Raw genomic sequence first — 27382 nt, forward strand, 5'->3', positions numbered from 1 at the left:
CCCATTTAAGACAGGGATGAGGAGAAATTTTTTCTCAGAGGGGATAAGTAAGGGGGTGGAAGGTTATCGTGGGTAGGTGAAAATGTGGAGTGATCAGTTCAGCCATGAACTTATTGAATGGCGGAGCAGGCTCGAAGGGCTGAGTGGCCTACTCCTGCTCCTAATTTGTATGTTCTTTTGTTCGGATGAGTGCAAGAAGAAAAGCTTCGACAACATTTCAGCAATGCTCAAGTATCTCTGAAGTCTTGAGTAATTTCACACTGCTGAATCCAGAAGCAGAAAACAGTCAGTTTAAAATAAAAAATCACATATTCGACAAAAAGGGGACCAGAAGCAGTCCATGAGGAATCTAGATCTGGCTAACTATATATAGAAAGAGCCTCTGCACACCTGCTACTCCCTTACACACAGTTCTAAAAATAGCAGATCTGGCTCCTGCTGACTCTCACCCCTTAAAGTACAGTGTCGAGCCTTTTCCGTGCGAGTTCAGTGTAAGAAGAGACCTCCAAAACCTGCAACCTCCATCAAGGAGGACATGGGCAGCAGGAGCATGGGAACTTCCACCACCAAGACCCCCTCCAAGTCTCACATCGTCCTGACTTGGAACTATATCGCTATTCCTTCATGGTCACTGGGTCAGAATCCTGGAACTCCCTGGACTGCAATGAGTCAAGAAGCAGGCTCACCATCTTCTCAAGGGTAATTATGGGTCAGCAATAATTGCCAGCGATGCTCAAATTTCAAGAATGAATTAAAAATAAAGCAAGAGGCGAGGTGAAGTATTTTACAGGACAACAGTGGACAGGATACAAAAACACCCTTTCAGGAGCTATTATGCCAGCAGAAGCCCTTCATTCAAAACACAAACAGCAAGCAACTAGGAAAAGCACTCCTGATTGCTATTTACTCACCTCTGTAAGTCTTAACATCATAAGATCCTACCCCGTGCGAGAGTCGGTGGTTTCAGGAAAGGTGGAGTCAACAGCACTTTCGTCAAGTTACTTTCTTGACAGTTTAGGTGTCTTAGAGTCAAACAGCACAGAAACAAGCCCTTCGGCCCATCGTGTCTGTGCCAGCTATCAAGCACCTATAATCCCATTTTCCAGCACTTGGCCCGTAGCCTTGTATGCTATGGCATTTCAAGTGCTCATCTAAATACTTCTCAAATGTTGCCATCTCTGGTTGCATATATTTTGGGAGGTTTTAATCACATGACCTCCAGCCGCCAACTGTCCTGTCATTGGTCACACGACATGCTCATCCTTTCAGCGTCCTTGATTGGATGATCCTTGACAGTCAAACAGTCAGAGCAGGCAGCACATTAACACATTTTTCTAAACACATCTGATATTTCACCCAACGTTGTTCACAAGAGTGGTTAGGGGTTAATCTTTAATTCCTGGAAGTTCCAGGACAATAGGGGAGGGTTGGCAACCCGAGATGCATGTGTTATAAAGAGTTGGAGATCTCCCAGGCACAACGCCGCTATCCTGAGGCCCACAAGAGAAACACAGTTACAAACATCCTTGCCTCTAAGCACGGCCTGACCTGAGCTCAGCACTCCTTTGTAGTGGGAGCCGGTGGATTGGGGCGCGGTGGGGGGAAGAAAGCGGTGGTAGTGGTTGGTGATGGCTGTGGCAGCAGAGAAGGAAACTCAGGAAAGCCGGCTCTAGCAAAGAGTACTCTTGCATGTCTTTCGCCGGTGGTGGAGACACAACCATGAATTTTGTCCTTCATTGACTTTCCACCAGTTTCCTGCCCATTGGTGCCTTCACGTGAAAATCTTCTCCAACTTCTTGACAGCTTCAGCCCAGCCAACCTGGACACCCTTCCCTCCAGCCCTGTACCTGCCACCCCACGCCGCACCCTTCCCTCCCCACTAAACCCCCATCTTATATCAACTCTTCCAGATGGTCTACCCTACATTCAATCACTTTCTTAGTACGTAGCACCATCGCTGGCATAACCTGCTTCTGGAATTCACTTCCTGTAATCTTTCTGCCCACTTTCAAAAGTCTTCACCAAAATTTAAATCTTTTCCCATTGTCTTCTCTTCCATCTTATAGAACATCAGCAATAGGGACAGGCCATTCTGCCCATTAAATCTGTGCTGGTACATTTCTCTATGAACTACCTACTCCAATCCCATTCCCTGCTCACTCTCCATAAACTTCAGTCAATAGAATTAAGTATCTGTGTATGACAGGTGGCCAATTCAATATCATCTGTTTTGTGCTACTGCCCGAGGCAAATTTCCACCACTTGGTGTTTTTGAGACAGAGAAGACAAGTTACTTTATTTAAATTTATAATTAGCTAAAAGATCAATTTTTAAAAAAATTATTGCATCCAAAACACAGTTTGGAAATAAATTAGTATCGAGGTATGTATAGAGGACTGTTTCTGTTCCTGGGCTAGTAATCCAGAGAACATGAGTTTCAATCCCACCATGTTGGCTTGAGAATTATTGTTTTAAATGTATGGAAATAAAAAGCTAGCATCAGTCGTGATTATGAAGCTGTTGTTGGAAACCAATCCAGTTCACTAACATCTCTCATTAGGGAGGAAACCTGCTGTACTTACCCAATCTGACTATATGTGACTCCAGTCCCACACTCTAAACTGCCCTCTGAAGTGAATTCGCAAGCCACATATCAAACTCAGGGCAATTAGGGATGGTCAATAAATGCTGATATTGCCAGCGATGCTCACAGCTTAAGAATAAATTTTTTAAAAGCCATTTTCTCAGTTGGTGGTTAATGTTGCTTTTGGCATTCTGGCTGGAATTAATCTAGCTATGCATTCCGGTAACATTCTGATCTGTGTCATCGAAACAAAACTTTGTCCTTTTCTTTTTATAACTTTGCCACTGCAATGTATAAGTGTGTGTAGTTATCGAGCTTTTCCATACAATGTTTAATTTGGTCTGCAATATTGGCCATCAAGACATCAACGTTACTTTGACAGCACCTCCCTCCCATTTTTTTTAATGCATTCATGGGATGTGGGTGTCGCTAGCCTTGTCAACACTTACCAAATCCCAAGAATAATATGGAGGGGTGAGAGAGGCGGTGGTGAGGTAGAGCTGGGTGTCGTCAGCATGCATATGGTGATATATTTTTGGAGGATGTTGCCGTGGGGTAGCATGCCAATGAGAAATAGGAGGGGGTGAAAGGTAGATCCTTGTGGGATAACAGAGGTTATCAGTGTAGGACCGGGAAGGGAAGCATGGTCTAAAGGCCTCCCCTGACTGGGCTTGTATTCTAATCTCCAGAATTTCTGACCTGAACATTTACTTTAAAAGACAATTAAGATACAAAGAGGGGAAATAATTGGTAGACTAATTAAACTTTGTGAGGATAAAACCTCGTGATGGATTGCATCCACACATATTAAAAGAGAATATGGTAGAGATAGCAGAGGCACTATTACATATATATAGCAATTCATTAGAAGAGGGAACAGTGCCAGAGGACTGGCAGACGACTAACGTGATTCCTACATTTAAAAGGGGAGGCAAAATAAGTCAAGGAAACCATAAAGCAGTTAACCTAAAACCGGTGGTAGGAAAGATGATAGAATCTTTACTCAAAGACGTAACTGAAATACATCTAGAAACCAAGAAACCTAAGAGTGGTCAGCACATATTTCAGTAAGGAAGTTTATGCTCGATCAACCTTATCAAAATCTTTGAAATAACAGAAAACAAAATGCAGTAGTTGTGATAAATTTGGATTTTGTAAAGGCTTTGGATAAGTTACCACACAGTAGACTCAAGACGAAGGTCAGGACATGTGGAGTCAGAGGACACGTGGCAGGATAGTAAGCTAGCTACAAAATAGAAAACAGAAAGTAGGGGTTAACATAGCTACTCAAACTGGCAAAAGGTGGGAAGTGATGCTGAAGGAATTAGTGCTGGAACCACTATTGTTCACCATTTATACAAATGGCTTGGACTTGGGAATCGGAAGTAAAATTTCATAATTTGCAGATGACAGAAAAATGCAACAAAGTACACGACGACATTAATAAACTTGCAGAGTGGGCGTGTAATTGGCAAACGAACTTCAATATAGCTAAGTGTGAGGTGCTGCATTGAGGCCACATAGTTCTTGGATACTAAGAATCTCAAATGGAGTACAGGAGCAAAGGGATGTGGGGGTCCACATTCACAAATCATCAAAAGTAACAACACAGATTAATAAGCCCATAACAAACACAACCAAGCAATGGGGTTCATTTCTGGAGATAGAAGTGAAAAGCAGAGAACTTATGTTAAACTTGGTTAGACGACACTTGGGAGTACTGTGCACAGCTCTGGTCTCTGTATTATGAGAAGGACATAGAAGAACTGGTGAAGGTGCAAAAAAGATTCACAAGTTTGATACCAGAGCTGAGAGGATACACTTATCAGGAAAGGCTGAACAAGCCGCAGCTCTTTTCTCTAGAAAATGGTAGTAGGCTGAGAGGTGACCCAATACAGGTCTTTAAAATTCTGAAAGCGTTTGATAGGGTAGACATAAAGATGTTCCCACTTGTGAGGGACCAGAGTCAGGGGCCATAAATATAAGTCACTAATAAATCTAATAGGGAATTCAGGAGAAACGCCTTTACCCAGGGAGAGGTGAGAATATGGAACTTGCTTACTGCAAGGAGTAATTGAGCCAAAGAGCACAGATGCATTTAAGAGGAAGTTGTATGAGCGAATGAGAGAGAAATAGGGGATTAATGCTGATAGGGTTAAGAGAGGACTCATGTGGAGCATTAATGCTGACATGAACTTTATGGGCCCCGCTTCTGTGCTACAGACTCGATCTAACTCGATGGTTGATTAGTGCTGCTCACTAATTCTCTGTTGCGGGCCACATTCCTAAACTGTGGAATAATCGAAAGGCCACACTTAGGTACACATTGATGTTCTGAGACTCAGGCCTGCACCAAAGTTTGCTCACAGGGGGAACTATTGATTAAAAGACTGTTATGTAGTTCTGGCACTTTGTGCTTTGACAGCAATGTCTAATGATAGCATCCCCTCACCCTTCTCACAGTGGAGAACAGGGTCAGGAAGGAAATTCATAATGAACCCCAGCAAGTTCCGGCAACCCTCAGGATATAAAGGTGCAAGTACACAGAGCAGCAACTCTGCTGCAGGCCCTGGAGAGGGTTACACCAACAGTCAATGCATGTTGCAAACAAGTACCATAATGTGAGACAATAAAAGATTTACATTTCTATAGCACTTTTTACAACCTCGGGATGTCCCAAAGTGCTTTACCAACCAATTAAGTACTTTTTGAAGTGTAGTCACTGTTGTCATGCAGGATATGTGGCCACCAATTTGTGGACAGCAAGCTCCCACAGACAGCTATGTGATAATGGCTGTAATCTGCTTTAGTTGGTCCAGGGATAAACACCGGCCTGGGTGAACGCCTTACTTTTATTCAAAATAGTGCCATGGGATCTTATAGGCCCATGCGAGAGGGCAGCGGGCCTCAGTTTAATGTCTCATCCAAAAGATGGCACCTAGGACAGTGCAATATTCCCTCAGTACTGGCACTAGAGAGTTAGCCGACATCCTCAAGTCTCTGGAGTGAGATTTGAACCCAAAACTTTCTGAGTTAGAAGCCAGAGTGCTAGCCACTAAACTGTGCCTGACAATGAATAAGATACTGCCCTCTCCCCCTCAGCATGATGGGGCAAACGGGTGGATTTTTAAATCGTCCTACCATCATTAGTAGCAAGACAACACAGCGTGTTTTTGATGGAAAACGCAGATGTTGTAATTGAGACAATGCAAGCATCCTCTGTCACAAAACAAACCAGGCCTAAGCCAGTTTCAGACCACATTTCCCTCTCAAAAAATCAGTTTTGCGTTTTACTACTGTAACAAGCCAAGCACAGTAATTAACAACCGACTTAAAACTTTTGCTTTTTCTTTGGGAAAAATACACAAAGGATTAAAATCATCTCCCGTTTACTGAAATTTTCAAGAAGTGATTCTCCAAGCACTCAAAAAGGTCCCAGCTTTCAGTCCGTCAAAGTTGTTCAAAAGTTCGGGTGCAGCATCCTTCCCAGTCTCTTCATCCCCTCGCCAAGCCTCTCGTGTGTGTCGAGTGGATGAGAGAGTGATGGGTGAGGCCAGCATTGCACAGCGTCCGGGACGGCCTCCCCGTTCTGTGCCCACACTTTGTGACAGTGTCAATTTCCTCTCTTCCAAATGACACTTTTGGCGATGGAGAAACATTCCATGTTACACTACTGAACTGACATTAAGGCAAGAGTTAGAGCTATGAGCTGGCTAGCCAAGGAACCATAAAACTGGGAAGTTCCAAGCTTAGGACAATTCCATTTTCGTGTAAAAAGTCTTCAGTTCTCACGTTTGGCTTCACTCAGTGTCAGTATTGTCTACGCATTTAGATGCCTTCAACTGCCCGGGCGCACAGGGATTTGCCTTTTCAGTTCCATATAGACAATCTGATATGAACATAGTTCCAGTTTTCCAAAATAAAACACGAAATATTGCCGGAGATGGAGAAATACGTGAGCGTCACCGAGTTCTTGTAACACTGTAAGCCACACAGTTACAAGATTGCAATTGTAACCTGTTTCAGAGTAACACACAGTTGCCCTGCTAATACCCCATTTTCTAATGAAACACACTTTCTTCTCTATTTTACACCAGACGTATATTTACATACTGTAAAGCCAATACACTTTTTTTTCTTCTTCAATACATTGTGTTTGTGCTAACTGCCATAATTTCAGATCAGGCAGAAGTAACCGCTTTGAAAAGCGGTGATTTTTAAGTACACTCTCTTCCCGGTCTGTTTCAAAATGCAAAAATAAACTGCGCACAATCTGTACGCTTACGGATACTTTGTATTTTTGTTTTCCTTCCTGCACGAGAAATAAAAGTACTTTGCAAAAGACAAGTATATTCGCACAAAAGAGTTGCTGCACACCGCCCACCCTTCAGTTCTGAATCACATATATTAAATCACTTCATTTAAATTCTTGCCCAAAAAATCCATAAAAGTCCGACTTGTTTCATAATTAAAAAAGGAGAGGAATCTGATTTCATGGCCCTGCTTGGTTTGCATATAAAACACCCCTGATAACTGAGCCCACCCGTGCTCCAGAGAATACCGATAGGACTTGTTCAGATTTGTGGAGGGGCTTTGTGGATAGAAAAGAGTCTTCCAAAGGTGGTTGAAAGATTTCTGTAAAGTTAGCAGAACACTAGATGTGGTCATGATGGATTTTCTTCCCTTTTACTGGAATTCCAGCAATCTGAGATAAATATCGTAGGAACAAGCTTGGCCACGATTTTATTACCAACCAATGTGCAGCCTCGGGAGAGAAAAAAAAAAGGATTAAAAAGCAGTTCAGCCCCTGAAACTTGTCCCTTCCGTGTTTAACATTTCCCAGCCTCAGCATTACATTGAGTTTCGAATGCCTTAAAGTTTGTAACAGTGCCTGGCGAATCAATCAAGACTTCATCATCCATGCCCTGTTAGAAACTCCTGATATCGGCTCTTTTTTTTTCTAAAGCTTTATATTGATAACCTCTGGTCCTGCTATCCTGACTTAAATGCACCAAGTGAACTTTACAAGCACAGGGAAATCCCACTATTCCTTCACATAAACACGAGTTGATTTGGATTGGCTAGGTCTGAATGGATAGTTTCGTCGCAAATTGAAGGTGTTTCTATCTCCCTTGCACAGTCCAAACTAGCGAGAACTAAAACACTACAACATACCCAGAAATTAAATTCAACTTAAAGTGGGACAAGACCAACCGATATTTATCCTTCTCCCACGTAATTTGACGAGTTTGCAGGATCTTGCTGCTTTCTGAAGGGAAGTGTAAATACAGATTTTATATCACACCAGCCTTCCCCAGTCCAATGCTTACAGTATATTAAAAACTGACCGAATTGAATCTTCAGATACTTAATGGTGGCTATTGCTTTTAAAAAAAAACGAAGTAGTGTTCTTATTTTAACTTTTAACAATATGAATGGGCTCAGTTCAGCTCCTGATCACTGACATCTAATAAGGTAGAGTTTCAGGATATCCTTCACCAACAAGGACTTAAACAGCATGTTAAAATAATGGAGAGTTTTATGATGATCCGATTTAGCATCCTAATTATATGGCACACAATTTAAAAAAGTTCAGGAATCTCTCACTAATTGTACGTTATTTCGTAAGCAGAGGAAGTTGGATCTGAACAAGTCCTGTTAGTGGGGCTGTATAACTGGAGCAAGGGTGAATAGCAGCAATGAAAAAAAAAAGGATTTTTGGAGCAAGTCTCAACACACACTTAAGAGTATCATTTTATTTGCAAAAGAACAATGTTGCAACAACTGGTTCAATTGTAGGCGCGTGTGTCTATATTGACTGACACACACTGTGCATGGACTGTGTTTCAGAGTTCACTAGAATGCTTCCACTCTCCTTCACTATTGGAGCTGTGGGAGATCACAGCAGATGCTGGAGTATCGAGGGCCGACTGATCACCCCACTTTCCCCGTGCTACATCATCGCAAAACAAGTTTCGCTTTTGCTTTTTGCTAACTAATAATTTCCCTGCATCACCCATTTGAGGAAATAATTTTTTTTTTTAAAACCCTTTGGCAGTCGGACAACTGCAAAACGTTTTGTTTGCCCTCCATCGGAGCATAGGTAACTCCTTCCAAATCCCGCCCCCCCCCCCCCCCCGCAAACCCATTCAGGGCTGCCGCCTCCCCAATTTCGGACCAGATAACAGAAATTCTGAATGCTGTCTCTGCAAATTTATAAAATGCAACCAAGACCCTGATTTTGTTTTTAAAAACAGATGTACCCTGTCCCTCCTATCAAAAGTTTTTAAAGAGCAAAACAACCCCCAGGACTAAATCCCACTTGGGCCGGTTTTTGATTTAATCACGGCAATCCCTGATACATGCGCCAGAAATTTCCGCCAATTAAAAATTATGTATTTTATTAAATAGAAAAACAAGGGTTTTAAATTACCGTTCAGCCCCTTACTATAACCTCTGCATTCCTGAGTAGGAAGACTTTATCCCCTCCCTCCCTCGCCCAATTTCCAGTTCCAACACGCAGACAAAATTATTTTTAACTCTCCAAACGCAACGACAAACATTGCACTTTCCGATTAACGGTGATCAGGCAACCCTGTACACCCAGGAAAAAAAAACTGAAAATGTATTTAGATCCAGAACAGAATACTGTGAAATGCAGAGTTGCACATATACTAATATCTGAAAGAAACACTGAGGTAGATTGTCCCAGAAAAATTACACCGCACATCTTTCTCTCCATTTTCTCATCAGCAACAATACATTTTCATACCCCAAACTTTTTTTTTGTTGTTTTTGTTTTGTGTAGACTGTAAATTGGGATTCTGTACAGTGATCTCTATAACATTAATAAAAATAAATAAAATATTAATTTTTTGAATATAAGAAAATCTTCAGAATTACAAAAATGTGTGAATTTTCTCTCTGGTTATTGTAGTGTGAAACAGCCATTGAAGTATATTAGAGTGAGGGGCTGTCTTGGTTTCTGCTAGGTATTTTTATGCTACACAGGAGATCTAGGCACCTTAGAACGAACAACTTCACACTATATACAACAAAGCAAATTCTGTTAATAAGCACATTATTCCCTCCCTGACTCACTATTAACCGTAGACCTCCCCCCCGCCCACAAACCCACCCAAAGGCAGTAAAATTATACATTTGAAAGACCAACCCTGATCCCTGGCCATGAGTCACTTTCTCCCATCTGCTACCTGCATTAATTGCCCTCTCCCTCCCTCCACTACAACCCTCTGAGATTTTGGCTTTAAATCTAGACCAGAACAGGGAGATGCAAGCAGTGCCTCTACTTACCAGCTTCTGTTCTGTTAATTTAATGGCTCGCAATAGGTATTGGACAGCTATCAATTTCCTGTCGGCTTTTTGAGGGCATGCAGTTTGTTGAGGATTACCTTGCGTCTGATGGCATAACACCTCCCCAAACACCACCCCTCCTCCAAATCCTGGAACTCTCCACCTGACAGCACTGTGAAAACACCAGCACCACACAGACTGAAGCAGTTCAAGAGGGCAGTCCACCACCACCTGCTCAAGGGGCAAATAGGGATGGGTCATAAACAAGAGGCCTTGAAGGTCTTGTTTTAGAGTGCCCATCCCCATTACCCAATATGCAAGTTTCCCAGCTAGTCACTGGTCAGCCAGGCAGAACTGACCAGCTCGCTGGGTTACTTTTAGCATGAATAGGTAGGCGGAGAGAAAGAGTACACCAAGTACTTTAAACCAACTGCAGAGATGGGAGAAAATGACTGCACACTGACCCATCATGGGAAGGGGATCAAACACCCCCTTGCAACTAGCCACAATTTTGCCATTTGCTCTTCAATTTTTACAGCACCAGTTCACTTGTCTTAGCTACACTCAGACCCTGCTACCACCGCACCCCCACCCCAAATTCTTGAAATTCCCACCTGGTTGACTATAATGTGTGGCTTGCATTTATATATATTATATATTGACAGAGGCAAGGTATTATTCCAAAGATTACGAATGCGGTCAATATTTTTTGTCTAAAACACATATATCGCTACTGCAGATCGATAAGGAAGGTGATTAAACCCTGCCAGATCATTGATTAAGAAGACAGGAAGCAGTGTGCAAAGTACAAGACTGCTCTCCTAGAATCCATTCTACTGCTACAGGACAAATAGGAACAGCCTGATTACCAAAGCGACTGCTTCACACCCTCTGCACCCTCTCCTCCTACCATTGGATTTGGGTTGGAGTCCAACCACAGCTGTGCAAAAATATTAAACCTCTACTTGGGTGTTCGGGGTAGGCTGTGGAATAAGGACATCTGAACAACACATGCCATTTTTGCTCTACGTGAATCTCAGCTCCTGGTGGAAACAAACAGCAAACAACTGGTGACTGCTGTACTTATAAATTAAGGAAGGTTATTCCACTAAAGGCAGATCTCACTGAAGCTTACATTTTAAAAAGCCGAGATAAAACCTACTTCAAATCTACAGAATCTGGAGCTCTGGGAAATGTAACCCTGCACTTGCAAAAAAAGCTTAACCTGACTGTGTAAAGGAACCAAAAGTCTCATTGATCGGACGTGGACTAGTTATTCGGGTTGGAATTATCCAGTCAGATTTTTCAACCCCCGATGTGAGCCAGTCACCCTGGCGCAGGGCAGTGTGTACAACACACCACCCCCAAATCAACACTCGCTCTTTCACAAGACTTTCTTCTTTCACTTTATCCTATCCCTGCATTTGGTTGGGCATGGACATTAATCGTATAATTCCTGGGATAGGCTCTGTGCCGATAAACAGCAGGAGGCACAGTCATAACGCAACAATCTCACAAGCTACCAGTGGAGCTTAGACATTAGGTAAAGCATAATACCGATACGAGAAGCTTATGGCACTTCCATCAGTCTTATTTACATGAAAAATTTTCACCTTGCCTTCTATTCCACCCCCTGTCCTGCCTATGCAGTTGCGATGCCTTGTTTGAGGTCTTTGTATCCAATGCATGTACATGCTACAGTGGTTTTTCTGAGCCTCAGTTAGTTATCTGTGTGATGTTATTTCTTGCCCCCCACCCCACTAGCCTAAACCCAAAAGGGAGCTGTTGACCAACTGGTTCGTGCCTATCACTGGGTTAAGTTTCATCTCCCATGGGCCACACAAGCCAGGAGGTTTTCTGTTTTGGTTTCTCCCAGACCGCTTCACTTAATGGGGAGGGGGAAAAGAGAGCTTGGGTTTGGTGAGTACAGAAGCGGAATGCCCCTGCCCCCAAACCAGGCATAGAGTGCAGGCAAAAAAAATTCAATTTTAGTGCGAGGACTTTGGATAAGATTGAGGCAAATCAGAGCAGGCCTTGGGCTAACAGCTTAGGAGCCACTGAGCGTACAATGTGCTTGACCACGTTTTTTTTCTCCTCTGATGTCTGTTGGGATGGTAGATTTATTGAGCAACAAAAGCTTTTCAGGCCATGAGGTTGTGTAAAGATTAGGCAGAGCCAATTACCAATTAATTCTCCGGGTTTCAGATTTTAGCCAAGCAATTTACACACACATCTGGAACAATGATCAACCCTTCTCCATTAATGAAGGGGCTGATTAGCCAAACTCCCCCTCTCACAAGCAAGACTATATTTGTTCCTCCCTCTTCACCTTGCCCTCCATTTCCAATCAAACTCAAGTCTCAAATAAATGGCAAGCAAAGTGCTGGCAAACAGCTTTCCTCGAGCAGGCAATTATTGTATTCCTGGCCTATTTGGAAAATATGCTGGCATCAAAATTTTAATTACAAGCTACCTCCACACTGACCCAACCCTCCTCCTACCTCAAGCTCTAGCTTGAATTGTCATTTTATAGTCTTAAAACAAATGACAAAAGGAGCTTAAAAAGCAACCAACTGGGATGTGCCAAACTCTCATTAAAATATGGGACATCAACTGCCCCTGAGCTCACGTTTTCAATCCTAGGAGAACCGTAGGCTTCACTGTGACCCTTGAAGACATCTGAATTAATAGCGCAATAGCCACAAATTTAACTTCTCTTCCAGTTTTTTGCACCTTTCTCTCCTTGCTATCCAACACATTGCTTACCAACCCAAATTGAGGCAGAATTCGTTTGGAGCGTTCACCCTTTCCTCCTGCTCAGTTACGCTCAATGAGCTTGGTTAGGCCCAAAGGCGATCTTAAGACCAGATCAATTGCCACTAGCCTTGCTGCTGAGCTCACCCTCTTGCTTAGCACCGTCTCAAAAGGCGTAACAATAAAGCAGAATCTGAAACCCAGAGTTTTGTTTTTATAAATATTTCGTTCCCTGACACAATATCCCTCAAACGCCAGGGAAGAAAAAAAAAGTCACGTATGCTAGTCCAAACTTTACAAAAGTAAATCATGCCTCTAGGACTACTGGTCCTCAGAAACACACTTCCGATTATTGCAAAGCTGTCCTTGGTGAAAAGAGAATACAACAAACATCAATTATGTACAAAAAAAACATTAAAAGTACAGGATTTGTCTTTTAAAACCCACTGAAGAGAGAAAGCAGCAGCTATTGGTCTGAGGAACAGTTATTCAATTATTGTATCTAAAATGACTTCTAGCTGTGATTTCTTTTTTTGAAGTATACATTAGTATTAGGGTTTTGGAATTTGGCAGAAGATTTAGGTTTACTTTCTTTCGTGTTCCGCGAGATTCCCACCGTTAAAAAGTTCACGCATCAGGAAAATGAAATTGGACTTTTGCCTTCTTAAACTGTAGATGCTTTTTGTGTTTAACCTTTTAAAAAAAAATGTTTTCCCCAAAATTGGGCCTAAACATCTCAGCCTCAAGCACGCCACAGATGAAAGTTCAAAGGTCACTTCCTGGCTGAGAACCACAGCTATGTTGATAGCAGCCTTGGAAATGCATTACTGATATGATTGTGTGTGTGTGTGTGTGTGTGTGTGCGTGTATACATGCTTGTGTATCAGAATATATATAACTGTATACATATGTATTGTTCGGGTGTGCATGTATGTTTGCATGATGTAATATTTGTATACGTAGGCACAGTATGTATGTGCACAAATTTCTACTGTAATAGAATGTGTCTGTTTTCTTTGTTTCTTCACAGTTTGATTCACTTATAACCAGCCATCTGGCAGAAAAAAATATATTTTTTTTTAAACAAAGGCAAAGGTCCTTTCCTTTTGTAGCAAACTGTGGCAGCCATAATCGAGTCCTGAGATTCTAAGGGCCCAATAAATGAAAATGAGAAAGAAATGGGAGGTAGAAGAAACGTTATGAAGGGCTTGACCTTGGCAAGGACAATATTCGTCCGTTCTTCTTCCCTCCGTTCATGTGTGTGTACGGTATGTGTTCGTCATAGTTGCCTCTTAGGCCCATGGTGGGCCCATTGTCCCGGCTGTGACTTAGAGGAGTCTCTGTCTGTGAGTAAGAAGAGGGGTCAAGCGGAATGCTTTCCATGTTCTCAAAATCCATGTCATACTCCTCCGTGTCGGGGGGCTTGTTATCCTCGCTATAGTAGAAGGAAACATCTTGAAAACTTGGGTGGAGATCATCCTTGAGCATCTCAATGATCTCCAGAAAAGTGGGTCTTGCTTTCGGATTGTACTGCCAACACATCTGCATCAGGGTATGTCTAGAATAACAAAAGGAACACAAGAAACGGTTAATGGAGCACTGGAGATAATACAGAAAGAGTTAAAAGCAAAACAAAATTATCACTTAGATGAAGAAATTGAAGTCTGAAATATAATGGCAGCAATATACAGAAGTTTACAGTGCAAAGGAAGAACCATTTTGGCCCATTATGTCTATGCTACAACAATCCAAAAGTAATTCCAATTCCCTGCCCTCAACCCAGTGCTTGGTTTAAGATGAAGTTTTTCACTTTCAGTCACATCAATCAATGTTGGCTCAGTTAGTAACACTTCCGCCTCCGAGTCAGAAGGTTGTGGGTCAGTACAATTCAAGACCCACTCTGGAGACCCGAACACAGAAACTAGGCTGACACTTCAGTGCAGTACTGAGGGAGTGCTGCATTGCCTGAGTGCTGTCTTTTGGATGAGACATTAAACAGAGGTTCCATTTGCCTTCTAAGGTGAATGTAAAAGGTCCCACAGCATTTTCGAAGAGCAGGGGACTTCTCCCTGGTGTCATGGCCAATATTTATCCCTCGACCAACATCATAAAAAATGGCCTCTAGATTAAGTGGTCACTATCATGTTATGGGAGCTTGCTTTGTGGAAACTGGCTGCTGCACTTCCTACATTACAGTAGTGACTACACTTCAAAAGTACTTCATTGGCTAAATTGATTTGAGACGTCCTGAGGTCATGAATGGTGCTGCATAAAAGTCTCTCTTTCTTGCAATTTCCTCCATTGTCTCAATTCACCCTAGCTCAGTGACCTTCTCCAGCAGAAAAGGGGAGCGAAGAGGGGACAGCGAGGTCAGGGAGGGGAGAGCAAAGCAAAGGAAAGGAAAGGCGGAGTTATAGGGAGGAGGCGGGGAGGAGAGGAGGGTAGGGCTTGAGGGAAGATACATTAGTGGGGCAGAGTGTGGGGGAGAAAAGTTGCAGGTTTGGGGTTGCAAATTATTTGGATCACATGAAAAGCAGAGTCTTGAATGCGTGAATCGCTGAGACATCCTAATCAGAAAGGTCCCAGGTTCGATCCACACCGTGAGACAAGTCTGCTCATCTCAGCCAGGGCAATGGGAAGGGTGCCATAACTGGCATTACGAGCACACTAAGCCAGAAGTTAATTCCTGCAGGAGAAGATGGGCAGAGAAGAAAGTTGGTGAAGGGAAAAAAAAAATCATACTCACAATCTATCTGCACAGTTCTCTGGCCGATCCAAAAAGCCTCCATCCATAACAAATTTAAGAACCTGTTCATTTGACAGTCCCTGGTACGGCTGTTCTGCTAGTGTGCTGACCTCCCAAAGCACAACTCCAAAAGACCTGACAAGAGAGAAGTGCAGTTTAAAAAAAGGTCAAAATGGACTTAAAGAAAAAGCCTTCCAGCCTCCGTACTACCTTCATTAGAATTATCAGAGGAGGCCATTCACTCTATCCTGCCTGTGCTAGCTCTTGGAAAGTTCCTATGGAAGCTGATACTACTAACCTTTCCGGTAGCGCATTCCAGATCACAACAAGCCTGTGTATGAACAAAATTCTCCTCATTTCGCCTCTTGGTCTTTTGCCAATTATATTAAATCTATAACCTCTGGTTACTGATCCACTTGACAGAGGAAACGGTTTCACCCTACTTGCTCTATCAAAACCCACCATAATTTTGCATACGCTGATTTGGTGTCCCCTTAACCTTCTCTACACGAAGAATAATAATTCCAGTTTCGCCAATCTCGCAATATAACTGAAGTTCCCTCATCCCTGGTATCACTCTGGTAAACCTCCTTTACACCCTCTCCAGGACCCTGACACCCTTCCTAAAGTGTAGTCTCCAAAATTGTACACAATACTCCAGCTGAGGCCTAACCAGTGTTTTATAAAGGTTTTTGCATGACATCCTTGCTTTTGTTCTCTATTCCTTGGCTAAAGAAGCCAAGGATCCCATATGCTTTTTTAACAACCTTCTTAACTTATCTTGCCACCTTCAAAGTTTGGTATGCATACAGCCCCAGTTCTGTGTTCCTGCATTCCCCTTAAAATTGTACCATTTAGTCTCTATTGCCTTTACAGCTGGGGTGCAAGCAATGATTTCCGAAGGTTCAGCATGACTTCCACAACAACTAGTGATGCTCTTAAAAAGAACTTGCTTTTATAAATGGAAGCAAGAGAGGTGGATGAAGATACAGATCAGCCACGATCTTACTGAATATGGCAGAATGTGTTCGATGAGTTGAATGGCCTACTCCTACTCCACCTTTCACCTCTTCAAAAAACAATTAAGTGGTCTTTTGTGTCACTATTGTTTGAGATACCTTTCTGTGTGCAAATTGACTGTCATGTTTGCCCACAAAACACTAGTCACTACACTTTAATGCTATTCACTGTCTAAGAAGTGAGGCATGATAAGAGAGTGTATAATTGTGTCTTTTTTTTTAAATACACTGCCTTGCAGGTGCAGGGAGACAGTTCAATTTGAATTTTATGCGTCAAAGATAAACATCCTGTGAAATCCTGGGAAAATCAAAAGCTTTTACATCACAGTGCAGACACGTTAAGTATAGTAGGACTGACTCACCAAACGTCGGAGTATGTAGTAAACACTCCGTCCTTCAGGGACTCCGGAGCCATCCATCGCACAGGTAGCAACCCTTTCCCACCTTTACGATAGTAGTCCGTTTCATAGATGTCTCTGGTCATTCCAAAGTCTATTTTAAAAAAAACACAGAAAAATAATTCTGACCTGCAAGCTGTTAAGAACACACAATTTATACAAGGCAGGAAGTTCCCATAAAATGTAATCGCGCCAAATTAAATGATATACTTTCAACATAATAGAACCACTTTCACCTCTGTAAGAACAAGGTTAGACAACATTTCAAGAGTGGAACACATCTTGAACTGAACATGATGCCAATAAGTCCCTGAATATTGCTTCCAAAGCCCAAGATTTATCCCATATGCAGCGCCAGAGTCCTAATTATATGTAAACAAGCAGACCATCTGGCTTTGAGAGTGTATGACAGGTTCGTGGGTTAGTCAATAAAGGTACCACCCAGCACTGCACCAGTCCATAAAGAGATCCCTTCTTTGATCCTCAGTCTATGCTCGTTAATTCATCTTAGCCCGGGTGTTCTCTATCCTATATGATAGCTTGCCATTTTAATTCTCCGTCCCACTCCTCCGTCCTTGACCTCCTACACTGTTCCAATGAAGCTCAATGGAAGCTCGAGGAACAGCATCTCATCTTTCAATTAGGCACTTTACAACCTCCTGGACTCGAGTTCAAGAATTTCAGATCATAACCATTGCTCCATTTTTTCCCAGACAGCAGGTGCTGGTAATGGTTCTGCTGTTAACATTCCCCCATCTTCTGTTTCTTCACTTTTCCCATTATCACCCCCTTTTGCCTTGCACCATCAACCCTTTTGTCATTTAATCTCTCCTGCCTTAAACTCCACTTTCCTTGGCTCTGTGCTTGTTTAAAAACAGTTAAAGGTCCAACTTCTCCCAGTCCTGACGAAAAGTCACAGACCTGAAAAGTTAACTCTGCTTTTCTCTTTACAGATGCTGTTTGATCAGCTAAGTGTTTGTTTTTATGTGCGATTTTTCACATAGATGCACCTGGGTTAAAGAATGCAAGTGGAAACTCTGTGCCAGAAAATGAAATTGTGAGCATGTGGACAGACACTGGTAGACACAGAATCTGCTTCCGACGAGATGCTCCCCAAAATAGCTGCCAACACTCAATTCCTAGAACCTCAAGTGAGAATTGGCCATTTTAGGCCAGGTAATGGTAAATCCTGGGCTCCAGTGGCGCCATATCCCAGCAAAAGTCAACAACTTTGGAGTAAGAGGACCCTGCAGGGGTGCATTCCTGCTGATAAGACAGTGAGCAACATAGAACATTAAAGCTCACACTAGCAACAGAAAGTAAATACTGCATCACATTGAAGTAATCAGCCCAACACTCTTATTTTCTGCATAACCCGACCAGATCACAGGTTAAATAGAGGATATTCTGCCCACCTTGGCTCATCCACCCAGAATAAGGAGCCTACTTTCTCCCTTCTCATCACCTAACTGATTCTTGAATGGGTCTAAGGTTCGTTCCTCGGCAACCCTACCCAGACCACCACACACGTGCCCAATTGGCAGATTTTTATCGGTGCTTGGCTCTTTTCATTTGCCTCAATCGCAGTTTCTGTGAACTTAAATAAATAACCGACATTTTGTTTCTCTTATCAGGTAACCTTTGACAGTAAAGTGTTGTTCCTTCAATTCCTCCCCATTCCGTAAGTTTGCACTGCATGATCTGTCTCCCACTTCCAACCCAATTCCTACCTCCAATTTTCACTGTATAATCCTCTCCCACCATGCAATTACGAGCTGCCAGGTCTCTGTGGACAAATTTCTTTGCATTCAGGTAGGCCATTCCATCTGAAATCTCAGCAGCCATCCGTATCATCTCCTTTAGGGTAGGTGGAGGACGGCCTGGGTTATTCTGAGAGGGCAAAAAATGGACAATGTTCAACTGATTAGTTTGCTCATTTACATGTGCAACAGACCATTAAGGCTCCAAAAGCCTTGTTGACAAGGTGTACAAAAATGTTTTATTAAGAGCATACATTATACTTGCGTAGAAGACTTTATGGCACTGCCTGGGGGCTAAAAGTGATCTTACACATCAGTCATTGCGGTGGAAAATAGTGAACTCATCTGCACAGGCTTGGTCCCACCTTGCCGTGAATGCAAGGGTCTTGCATCATTCCCCTCTCTCCTAGTCCCTAGTGTGATTTCCCACTTCCCCTGCTGCTCTCCATGTTACTCCTCTCTGTCCTATACCCAGCCTGCCTCTCCCTCCAATCATCCTCCACACCCCTCTCATCTGCTCCCTCACGCCATTCCCTTCTGCTTTTCTGGGTGATAACCCCTTCTCTCTCGCTCCTGCCTTTGTGCAGTGGTGGCAGTGCACTGAACAGTCAGCTCACAGTGAAATCAAATTCCCTGTTCTCTGAGCCACCACATGATTAGCATCACAGATCCATTTTTTTTAAACCTCCAGAGGGGTCGAGTTATATTTGTGTCATTCTATACTCAAGTACATATCGTATTTACCATACTTAGACAAGAGGTTTTGGTCCATGGGCTATGCAGCTGCTCCAGTAAAACCATAACCAAATGTAAAAGTTTAAACTCCCAGATTACACAGAACTTTATAAACTTCATTTTTTAAAAGTATGCAGTGCTATCAGAGAATCCAACACTATCCAGCAGCCTGTATTTAAGAACATAAGAACTAGAAGCAGGAGTAGGCAATTCAGCCCCTCGAGCCTGCTCCGCCATTCAATACGATCATGGCTGATCTCATCTCAGCCTCAACTCCACTTTCCTGCCTGTTCTCCATAACTCTTCAATCCATTACTAATTAAAAATCTGTCTATCTCCTCCTTAAATTTACTCAACGTCCCGGCATCTACCGAACTCTGGGGTACTGAATTCCACAGACTCGCGACCCTTTGAGAGAAGTAATTTCTCCTCACCTCTGTTATAAATCTGCTGCCCCTTATCCTAAAACTATGACTGAGATTGCCCCACAAGAGGAACCATCCTCTCTATGTCTACTTTGTCAATCCCCTTAATCATCTTATATACCTCAATTAGATCTCCTCTCATTCTTCTAAACTCTAGAGAGCAAAGGCCTAAACTGCTCAATCTCTCTTCATAAGACAAACCCCTCATCCCTGGAATCAATCTAGTGAACCTCCTCTGAATTGCCTCCAATGCAACTATATCCCTCCTCAAGTAAGGGGACCAAAACTGTATGCAATACTCCAGGTGCGGTCTCACCAATGCCTTGTACAGTTGCAGTAACACTTCCCTACTTTTATACTCTATTCCTTTAGCAATAAATTCAAAAATTCCATTTGCCTCCCTCATTACCTGCTGCACCTGCATACTAGTTTGCTGCGATTCATGCACGAGGACACCCAGATTCCTCTGCACCAAAGCACTCTGAAGTTTCTCTCCATTTAGATAATAATTTGCCTTTCTATTCTTCCGACCAAAATGGATAACCTCACACTTATCCACGTTAAACTCCATCTGCCAAATTTTGGCCCATTCACCTAACCTATCCATACCCATTTGTAAATTTCTTTCTTTATTGCAACTTACTATCCCACCTATTTTAATGTCACCTACAATTTTGACTATAGTACCTTCTGTCCCTGCATCCAAGAAGGGTCACTGACCCGAAACGTTAACTCTGCTTCTCTTTCCACAGATGCTGCCAGACCTGCTGAGTGATTCCAGCATTTCTTGTTTTTGTTCCAAGTCATTAATATAGATTGTAAATAGTTGGGGCCCGAGGCCCGAACTCTGTGGCACCGCACTAGTTACATCTTGCCAACCAGAAAAAGACCCATTTATCCTAACTCTCTGTTATCTGTTGGTTAGCCAATCCTCTATCCAAGCTAATAAATTGCCCCAACTCCATGTGATCTTACCTTGTGTATTAACCTTTTGTGTGGCACCTTATCAAATTCCTCTGGAAGTCCAGATATACTACATCTACAGGATCCCCATTATCCACTTTACTTGTTACATCTTCGAAGAACTCCAGCAAATTAGTCAAACATGATTTACTCTTCATAAAACCATGCTGGCTCTGATGGATTGCGTTTTGACTTTCTAAATGTCCTGCTATTACTTCCTTCATAATTTCCCAACAACAGATATTAAACTAACTGGTCTATAGTTTCCTACTTTCTGCCTCCCTCCATTTTCCCAATATTAGCTTTTTCCAATCCACTTTTCTGCATCCAGGGAATTTTGGAATATTACAACCAATGGATCCACTATCTCCACTGCCACTTCCTTTAAGACCCTAGGATGTAGGCCATCAGGCCCTGGGGACTTGTCTGCCTTCAACCCCAATAATTTGCTCAGTACTTTTTCCCTAGTGATGATGATTGTTCTAAGTTCCTCCCTTTCTATAACCTCTGCATTTACCTGTTACTATTGGAATGGTACTCGTGTCCTCCACTGTGAAAACTGAGGCAAAATACTGATTTAGTGTCTCCGCCATTTCTGTGTTCCCCTCTATTAACTCCCCAGTCTCATCCTCCAAGGGACCAACATTCACTTTAGCTACTTTCTTCCCTTTTATATACTTATAGAAGCTTTAGCTATACATTTTTATATTTTGCGCTAGTTTTCTTTCATAATTTACCTTTGCTCTTTTTATTACTTTTTAGTAACCCTTTGTTGATCTTTAAAAGTTTCCCAATCTTCCAGCCTGCCACTGGCCTTCGCAATATGGTGTGCCTTAGTTTTTGTCTTTATGTTATCCTTAACTTTCTTGCCTAGCCATGGATGTTTTTCTCCCTCTTCGAATCTTTCTTCCTCTCTGGAATATATTTTAGTTGGGAGTAACTGAATATCTCCTTAAACATCTGCCACTGCTCATCAACTGTCCTACCGTTCAGTCTTCCTGCCCAATCCACTAGGGCCAAACCTGTCCTCATGCCTATGTAATTACCTTTGTTTAACTTCAGAATGCTAGTGTGGGACTCCAGTTTCTCGCCCTCAAACTGAATTTGAAATTCTAGTATGCAATGATCAATTTTCCCTAGAGGATCCTTAACTTCATTAATTAATTCCACCTCATTACACAATAACAAATCTAGAATAGCCTGTTCCCTGGTTGGTTCCACAACATATTGCTCCAAAAAACAATCTCTAATACATTCAATGAACTCTCCCTTGAGGCCACCCTTGCCAATTTGATTAATCCAGTTTAGATGCATATTAAAATCACCCATGATCATTGCCGTACCTTTCTTACAAGCCCCCAGTATTTTCTGGTTTATACTGTGCCCAACTGCGGAACTACTATTTGGGGACTTATAGATTACTCCCACCAGGGACTTCTTTCCCTTGCTTTTTGTTATTTCTACCCAGACTGATTCTACGTCTTGACCTCCAGTGTCCATATCGTTTGTCACTTCAGCGCTGATCTCTTCCTTTACTAACAAAGCCACACCACCTCCTTTTCCTTCCTGCCCATCTTTCCGAAATACTGAGTACCCTTGGATATTCAATTCCCAAACCTGGTCAAATGCTGGTGAACTCCAACATCAGTGGGCAGTGAAGTGTAACACAGATCTGTTGTCCTGATGTCTGAGACCAGCCTTCAACAGGTAAATATAATATCTCCGAACATTATATGGCAAGAAAACCAGAACATCTACCTCAAGCCACCAGTTAATTTTTGTAGTTTCAGGAACACTTTAATATTTTTTTAAAGGGTTGCGAGGACGTAACTGGGACCTTACCTCAGCATCCGGCCGTAATGATCGCAAGTAGCTCTTCAGATCCCCATGAGTCATCAGCTCCATGACAACCAGAGTTGGTTGCCCCTTTGATACAACGCCGAGCAAACGCACCTACAAAGACAGACGCAGGTTTCAGCACAACCCATACTCAATCAGAAACATGTTCAGAAGCTGCTCCGTGCAGCCTGAACTCCAACACACAACAATCTCACCTTTAATAATGAAACCTTTCAGTGAGTGGGTAGGGAGACGATCCACATTATACTCCTGAAAGCCAGGTGGTGAAGGATAGAACTGGTGTCAATCTTTACACACTTTCTAAGTATTTATTTACAGTTACAAATTATAAGCATACACTTACTAACCAACAACCACAGTTTCAGTCTGTGTTTATTTGTAGGAGCACAAGTGAATCACCAGTTAATGCCCACCACCTGCATACAATTAAATACTCAATTAATATACAATTAACAATTCAGTAGAGTGCACGGTGGTGAATAACGCAGGGAGAAAGGTTCAAGTCTCAGTTTAAATTATGCTGGATTTAAGTACAGGTGCTCAGTCATTTAAGCTATTGGTTAGCTTATCTCATCCAACCATTCACTTCACCACCGGCAACCCTGCCTTCAGCCATCTCGGCCCACATTCTGGAATTCCCTGCCTAAGCCCCTCTATCTTGCCACCTTTAAAGGCCCTCTGTAAAATCCATCTCTTTGACCAACTGTCTGGCCACCCCTCCTAATATCTTTCTCTTGCTGTTCATTTTCACCTGATTATGCTTGTGAAATGCCTCAGCACAGGAAACAGATGCTGAGAACATGGAACATGAACCTGCGTTCCTGTCTGTGTGTGCGTAATAGAGTGAGCATGTGAATGAAGTAGAGTGAGCAAGTGTTAAGAGTGAGTGAGATCAATTGAGTGAGTGTCAGTGAGCGAGCGAGTGCGTATCTGCATTCTATTTTCCCCTTCTCTATATTCTGTTCCTTCAGACGCTGTTCATTGTTTCTTTTTCCAATTCTGATAAAGGGCCAAACCTGAAACACTGGCTTGTCTGCTTTTCCCTCTCCACACAAACTGATTTGACCTGAGTATTTTCATCATTTTCTCTCTTTGTCTCAGAAACTAGGAGGAGCCACTGGTGCAGCAGTAACGTCACTGGACTTGTAACCCAGAGCCTCAGGCTACTACCCTAGGGATACGGGTTCAAATCCCACCACTGCGAGTGGTGGAATTTAAAATCAATTAATTCAATTAATTAATAAAATTCTGGAATTGAAAGCTAGTCTCAGTAATAGTGCCATGAAACTATCTATTGTTGTAAAAACTGTCACTAATGTCCTTTAGGAAAGGAACTCTGCTGTGACTCCAAGTATGGTTGACTCTTAACTGCCCTCTGAAAGAGCCTAGCAAGCTGTTGTCAAGGGTGTCATGATCCTGTTTTTTTTCTCTCTGGGAAATACACGGTGTGCCTTTAAGGCTGGAAAAGAGCTGTACTGCTTTAAGGCAGCAAGCTCTAAAGACTGAGTCAAAGGGTGCATTCTTGTTGCCTTGGATATAGCCACTGGGACTGAGCATCAAGAGATACATTTGTTACAATTCTTCTGAACTGGCTTTTTAGTTGAGACAGTCTGTTCGAACAGAGAGAACACAGACAGACAGCTGATGTTCGCACCTGAAAGAAGAGTTCTCAGCCATTTAAACTGAAGGAAGAGAATTTAGTCTGTTTCATTATTATCTCTCAAAATTCTAAAAAAAGTCAAGCCAAAACACAGATCTCTGATAATTTAAACTGAAGGAAGGGAAGTTAGACTGTGACAATCTTTTATCCCTCAAAAACTCTAAAGCCAGATTGATTCCATTGAAAGTGTTACTAGGGGACATAGGTTTAAGGTGCGAGGGGCAAAGTTTAGAGGGGATGTGCGAGGCAAGTTCTTTACAGAGGGTGGTGAGTGCCTGGAACTTGCTGCCGGGGGAGGTGGTGGAAGCAGGTACGATAGAGATGTTTAAGAGGCATCTTGACAAATACATGAATAGGATGGGAATTGAGGGATACGGTCCCCGGAAGTGCAGAAGGTTTTAGTTTAGACAGGCATCAAGATCGGCGCAGGCTTGGAGGGCCGAATGGCCTGTTCCTGTGCTGTACTGTTCTTCGTTCGCAAGTTGTTAATTGTTGAAATATATCACTGGAGACGGAAAGCATCACTTACTGCTGGAATTAGACTACGGACTGTTCTACTGTGGAAGAACCTTTCTCCCCCATCGGACGGCTGTGAGGACTTCAAGCAACCTTGAACTGTAAATTTGCAAGGACTCTAATTTTTTCTATTTTAAATGTTGTTTATATCTTCATAGTGTTTAAGAACTTAGTTTTTTTAATTAAACAGTTAATTTGTTGATTTAAAGACACCTGGTTTGGTTAGCCTCATTCGGGGGTTAATAGATGGTACAATTTGGCTGGGTCCAACTTTAATTTGGAAAGTTTAAAATTATATGTTAGGCGATCTGTGGAGGGATGGGATTGAATTAACAGTGCGTTTCCCGCACCACAATCAGAATCGTATATTTCGATTGGGGGCTTTGACTAGAGCGGTCAGTCATAACAAGGACAATTAGGGATGGGCAACAAATGCTGGCCTTGCCAGTGACACCCACATCCTAAGAATGAATAAATATAGTAGCCCTTTACTCATCGCTTCCAACACTTCAACGTTTGCCTATATGGGATAAGTTGGTTTTCTTTGGCAGTGGAGGGGAGACAAAGGTAATAATCACAAGGATATTTTACAGAAAGGGAGTGAGCATTAAGATCATACCACGTGGTGACAGCTGAATGCCTTCATTACAGATGCCTCGTTCAAGAATTCTATACGCTCCCGCAGACTGGCTGACTCATTCACAGTTTTCACTGCCACACGAGTATCCGGGCATCCCTTCACAACATCCTTCGCATTCCCTTCATAGACCATACCAAAGGAACCTTGCCCCAGCTCTCTCAGAAGCTCTATCTTATCACGTGAAACCTCCCAATCATCTGGAACGTAGACTAGGAAAAATAAAGTCACAAACATTGAGTGGCATTGCAGTAAATGAACATTCACAATAAACACAATCTGTGAGAATGCTAGCTATTTTTATTTATCTTACATAGTCTTTGAAGAAAAGCTAGAATGAGAATTGACCAAACTGAAGCTAAGCTTAGCTTGGAAATAAGTTATTCATACTTAAGTCACTGATTTACAGAGCAAAGCAATACCTAGTGCTGCACGGAATCTACATCATCAACTTGCATTTACATAGCGCCTTTATGATAGTAAAACATTCTAAGGAGCTTTATTGAACGATATTTGACACTGAGCCACATCAGGAGATATTAGAGCTAAAAGCTTGGTTACAGAAGCAGGCTTTAAGAACTTCTTAAAGAAGGAAAGAGAGGTAGTGAGGCGAAGAGGTTTAGGGAGGGAATTCCAGAGCTTAGGGCCTAAGGAGCTGAAGGCATGGCTGCAAATGGTGGAGTGATGAATGCCAAGGATGCGCAAGAGGCCAGAATTGGAAGAGCTCAGAGATCTCATTCAGCTGTACAGCTGGAGGGGGTTACAGAGAATCAAGAAGGAAACTGGACCAATTTCTGGTTCAGCAAGAAAAGGGACAAGGACGTGCATCTAGAATCAGACCTTGAACGACAGAGCGAGCTGGATGGGAAGAGTGGCCTTCCTCCTTCTTTCTAGTTGTCAACTTTTATCCTACTTTAGAACCAACAATCTGAACTTATGTAGTACTTAAATCACAAAGATGATTCACAATGGGTGGAAGGAGGGGAAATTGGGCATCAAACACGAGTTCACACAAATTACCAGAATCTCAGAATTGTTAGAGTGCAAAAGGAGACCATTCGGCCCATCGTGTCTGCACCAAAGAGCAAATCCCCTAGTGCCATTCCCCCACCTTCTCCCGTTAACCCTGCACATTCTTGCTTTTCATCTAACAGTATAATTCCCTTTTGAATGCTTTGATTGAACCTGCCTCCACCACACTCCCAGGCCGCACATTCTAAACCTTAACTACTCGCTGTGTGAAAAAGTTTTTCCTCATGTCGCTGTTGCTTCTCTTACCCATTATTTTAAATCTGTGCCTTCTCGTTCTTGATCCTCACACGAGTGGGAACAGTTTCTCTCTATCTACTCTGTCCAGACCCCTCATGATTTTGAGTACCTCTATCAAATCACTTCTCAGCCTTCTCTTCTCCAAGGAAAACAGTCCCAACTTCTCGAATCTATCTTCATAACTGAAATCATTCATGTGAATCTTTTCTGTACTCTCTCCAATGCCCTCACGTCTTAACTAAAGTGCGGCGCCCAGAATTAAACGCAATACTCCAGCTGAGGCCAAACTAGTGTCTTAAATAAGTTCAACATAACTTCCTTGCTCTTGTACTCTATGCCCCTATTAATAAAGCCAAGGATACTGTATGCTTTACTTACCACTCTCTCAATCTCTCCTGCCACTTTCAATGACTTATGCACATATACACCCAGGTTCCTTTGTTCCTGTACCCTCTTTAGAATTGTATCCTTTATTCTATATTGTCTCTCCATGTTCTTCCTACCAAAATGAATCACTTCACATTTCTCTGCCCATTCCACCAACCTCTCTATACCCTTTTGAAGTTCTACACTATCCTCCTCATAGTTCACAATGCTTCCAAGTTTCATATCATCGGCAAACTTTGAAATTGTGCCCTGTACACCAAGGTGTAGGTCATTAATATATATCAGGAAAAGCAAAGGTCCCAACATTGACCCCTGGGAAACTCCACTACAAACCTTCCTCCAGCCCGAAAAACAT

General features: G+C 42.4%; 1 protein-coding gene across 2 annotated transcripts in view; it reads right to left on the minus strand.

The window, feature by feature from the left end:
- Positions 1 to 8715: 8715 nt before the first annotated feature.
- The window catches only part of LOC137351565 (insulin receptor-like), a 245345-nt gene continuing 226678 nt past the window's right edge, over positions 8716 to 27382 (minus strand). For both annotated transcript variants that reach the window (XM_068016102.1, XM_068016101.1), the window contains 6 exons: positions 25354 to 25583; positions 22541 to 22651; positions 18546 to 18705; positions 16780 to 16909; positions 15399 to 15533; positions 8716 to 14210 (listed from right to left, as the gene is read on the minus strand). In XM_068016102.1, coding sequence (XP_067872203.1) covers positions 13850 to 14210; positions 15399 to 15533; positions 16780 to 16909; positions 18546 to 18705; positions 22541 to 22651; positions 25354 to 25583 — 1127 coding nt within the window. In that variant the 3' untranslated portion in view covers positions 8716 to 13849. The remainder of the gene's footprint in view (positions 14211 to 15398; positions 15534 to 16779; positions 16910 to 18545; positions 18706 to 22540; positions 22652 to 25353; positions 25584 to 27382) is intronic.

Source organism: Heterodontus francisci, chromosome 36 (genome assembly GCF_036365525.1).
Source record: "Heterodontus francisci isolate sHetFra1 chromosome 36, sHetFra1.hap1, whole genome shotgun sequence".
In the NCBI taxonomy this organism is placed as follows: domain Eukaryota; kingdom Metazoa; phylum Chordata; class Chondrichthyes; order Heterodontiformes; family Heterodontidae; genus Heterodontus; species Heterodontus francisci.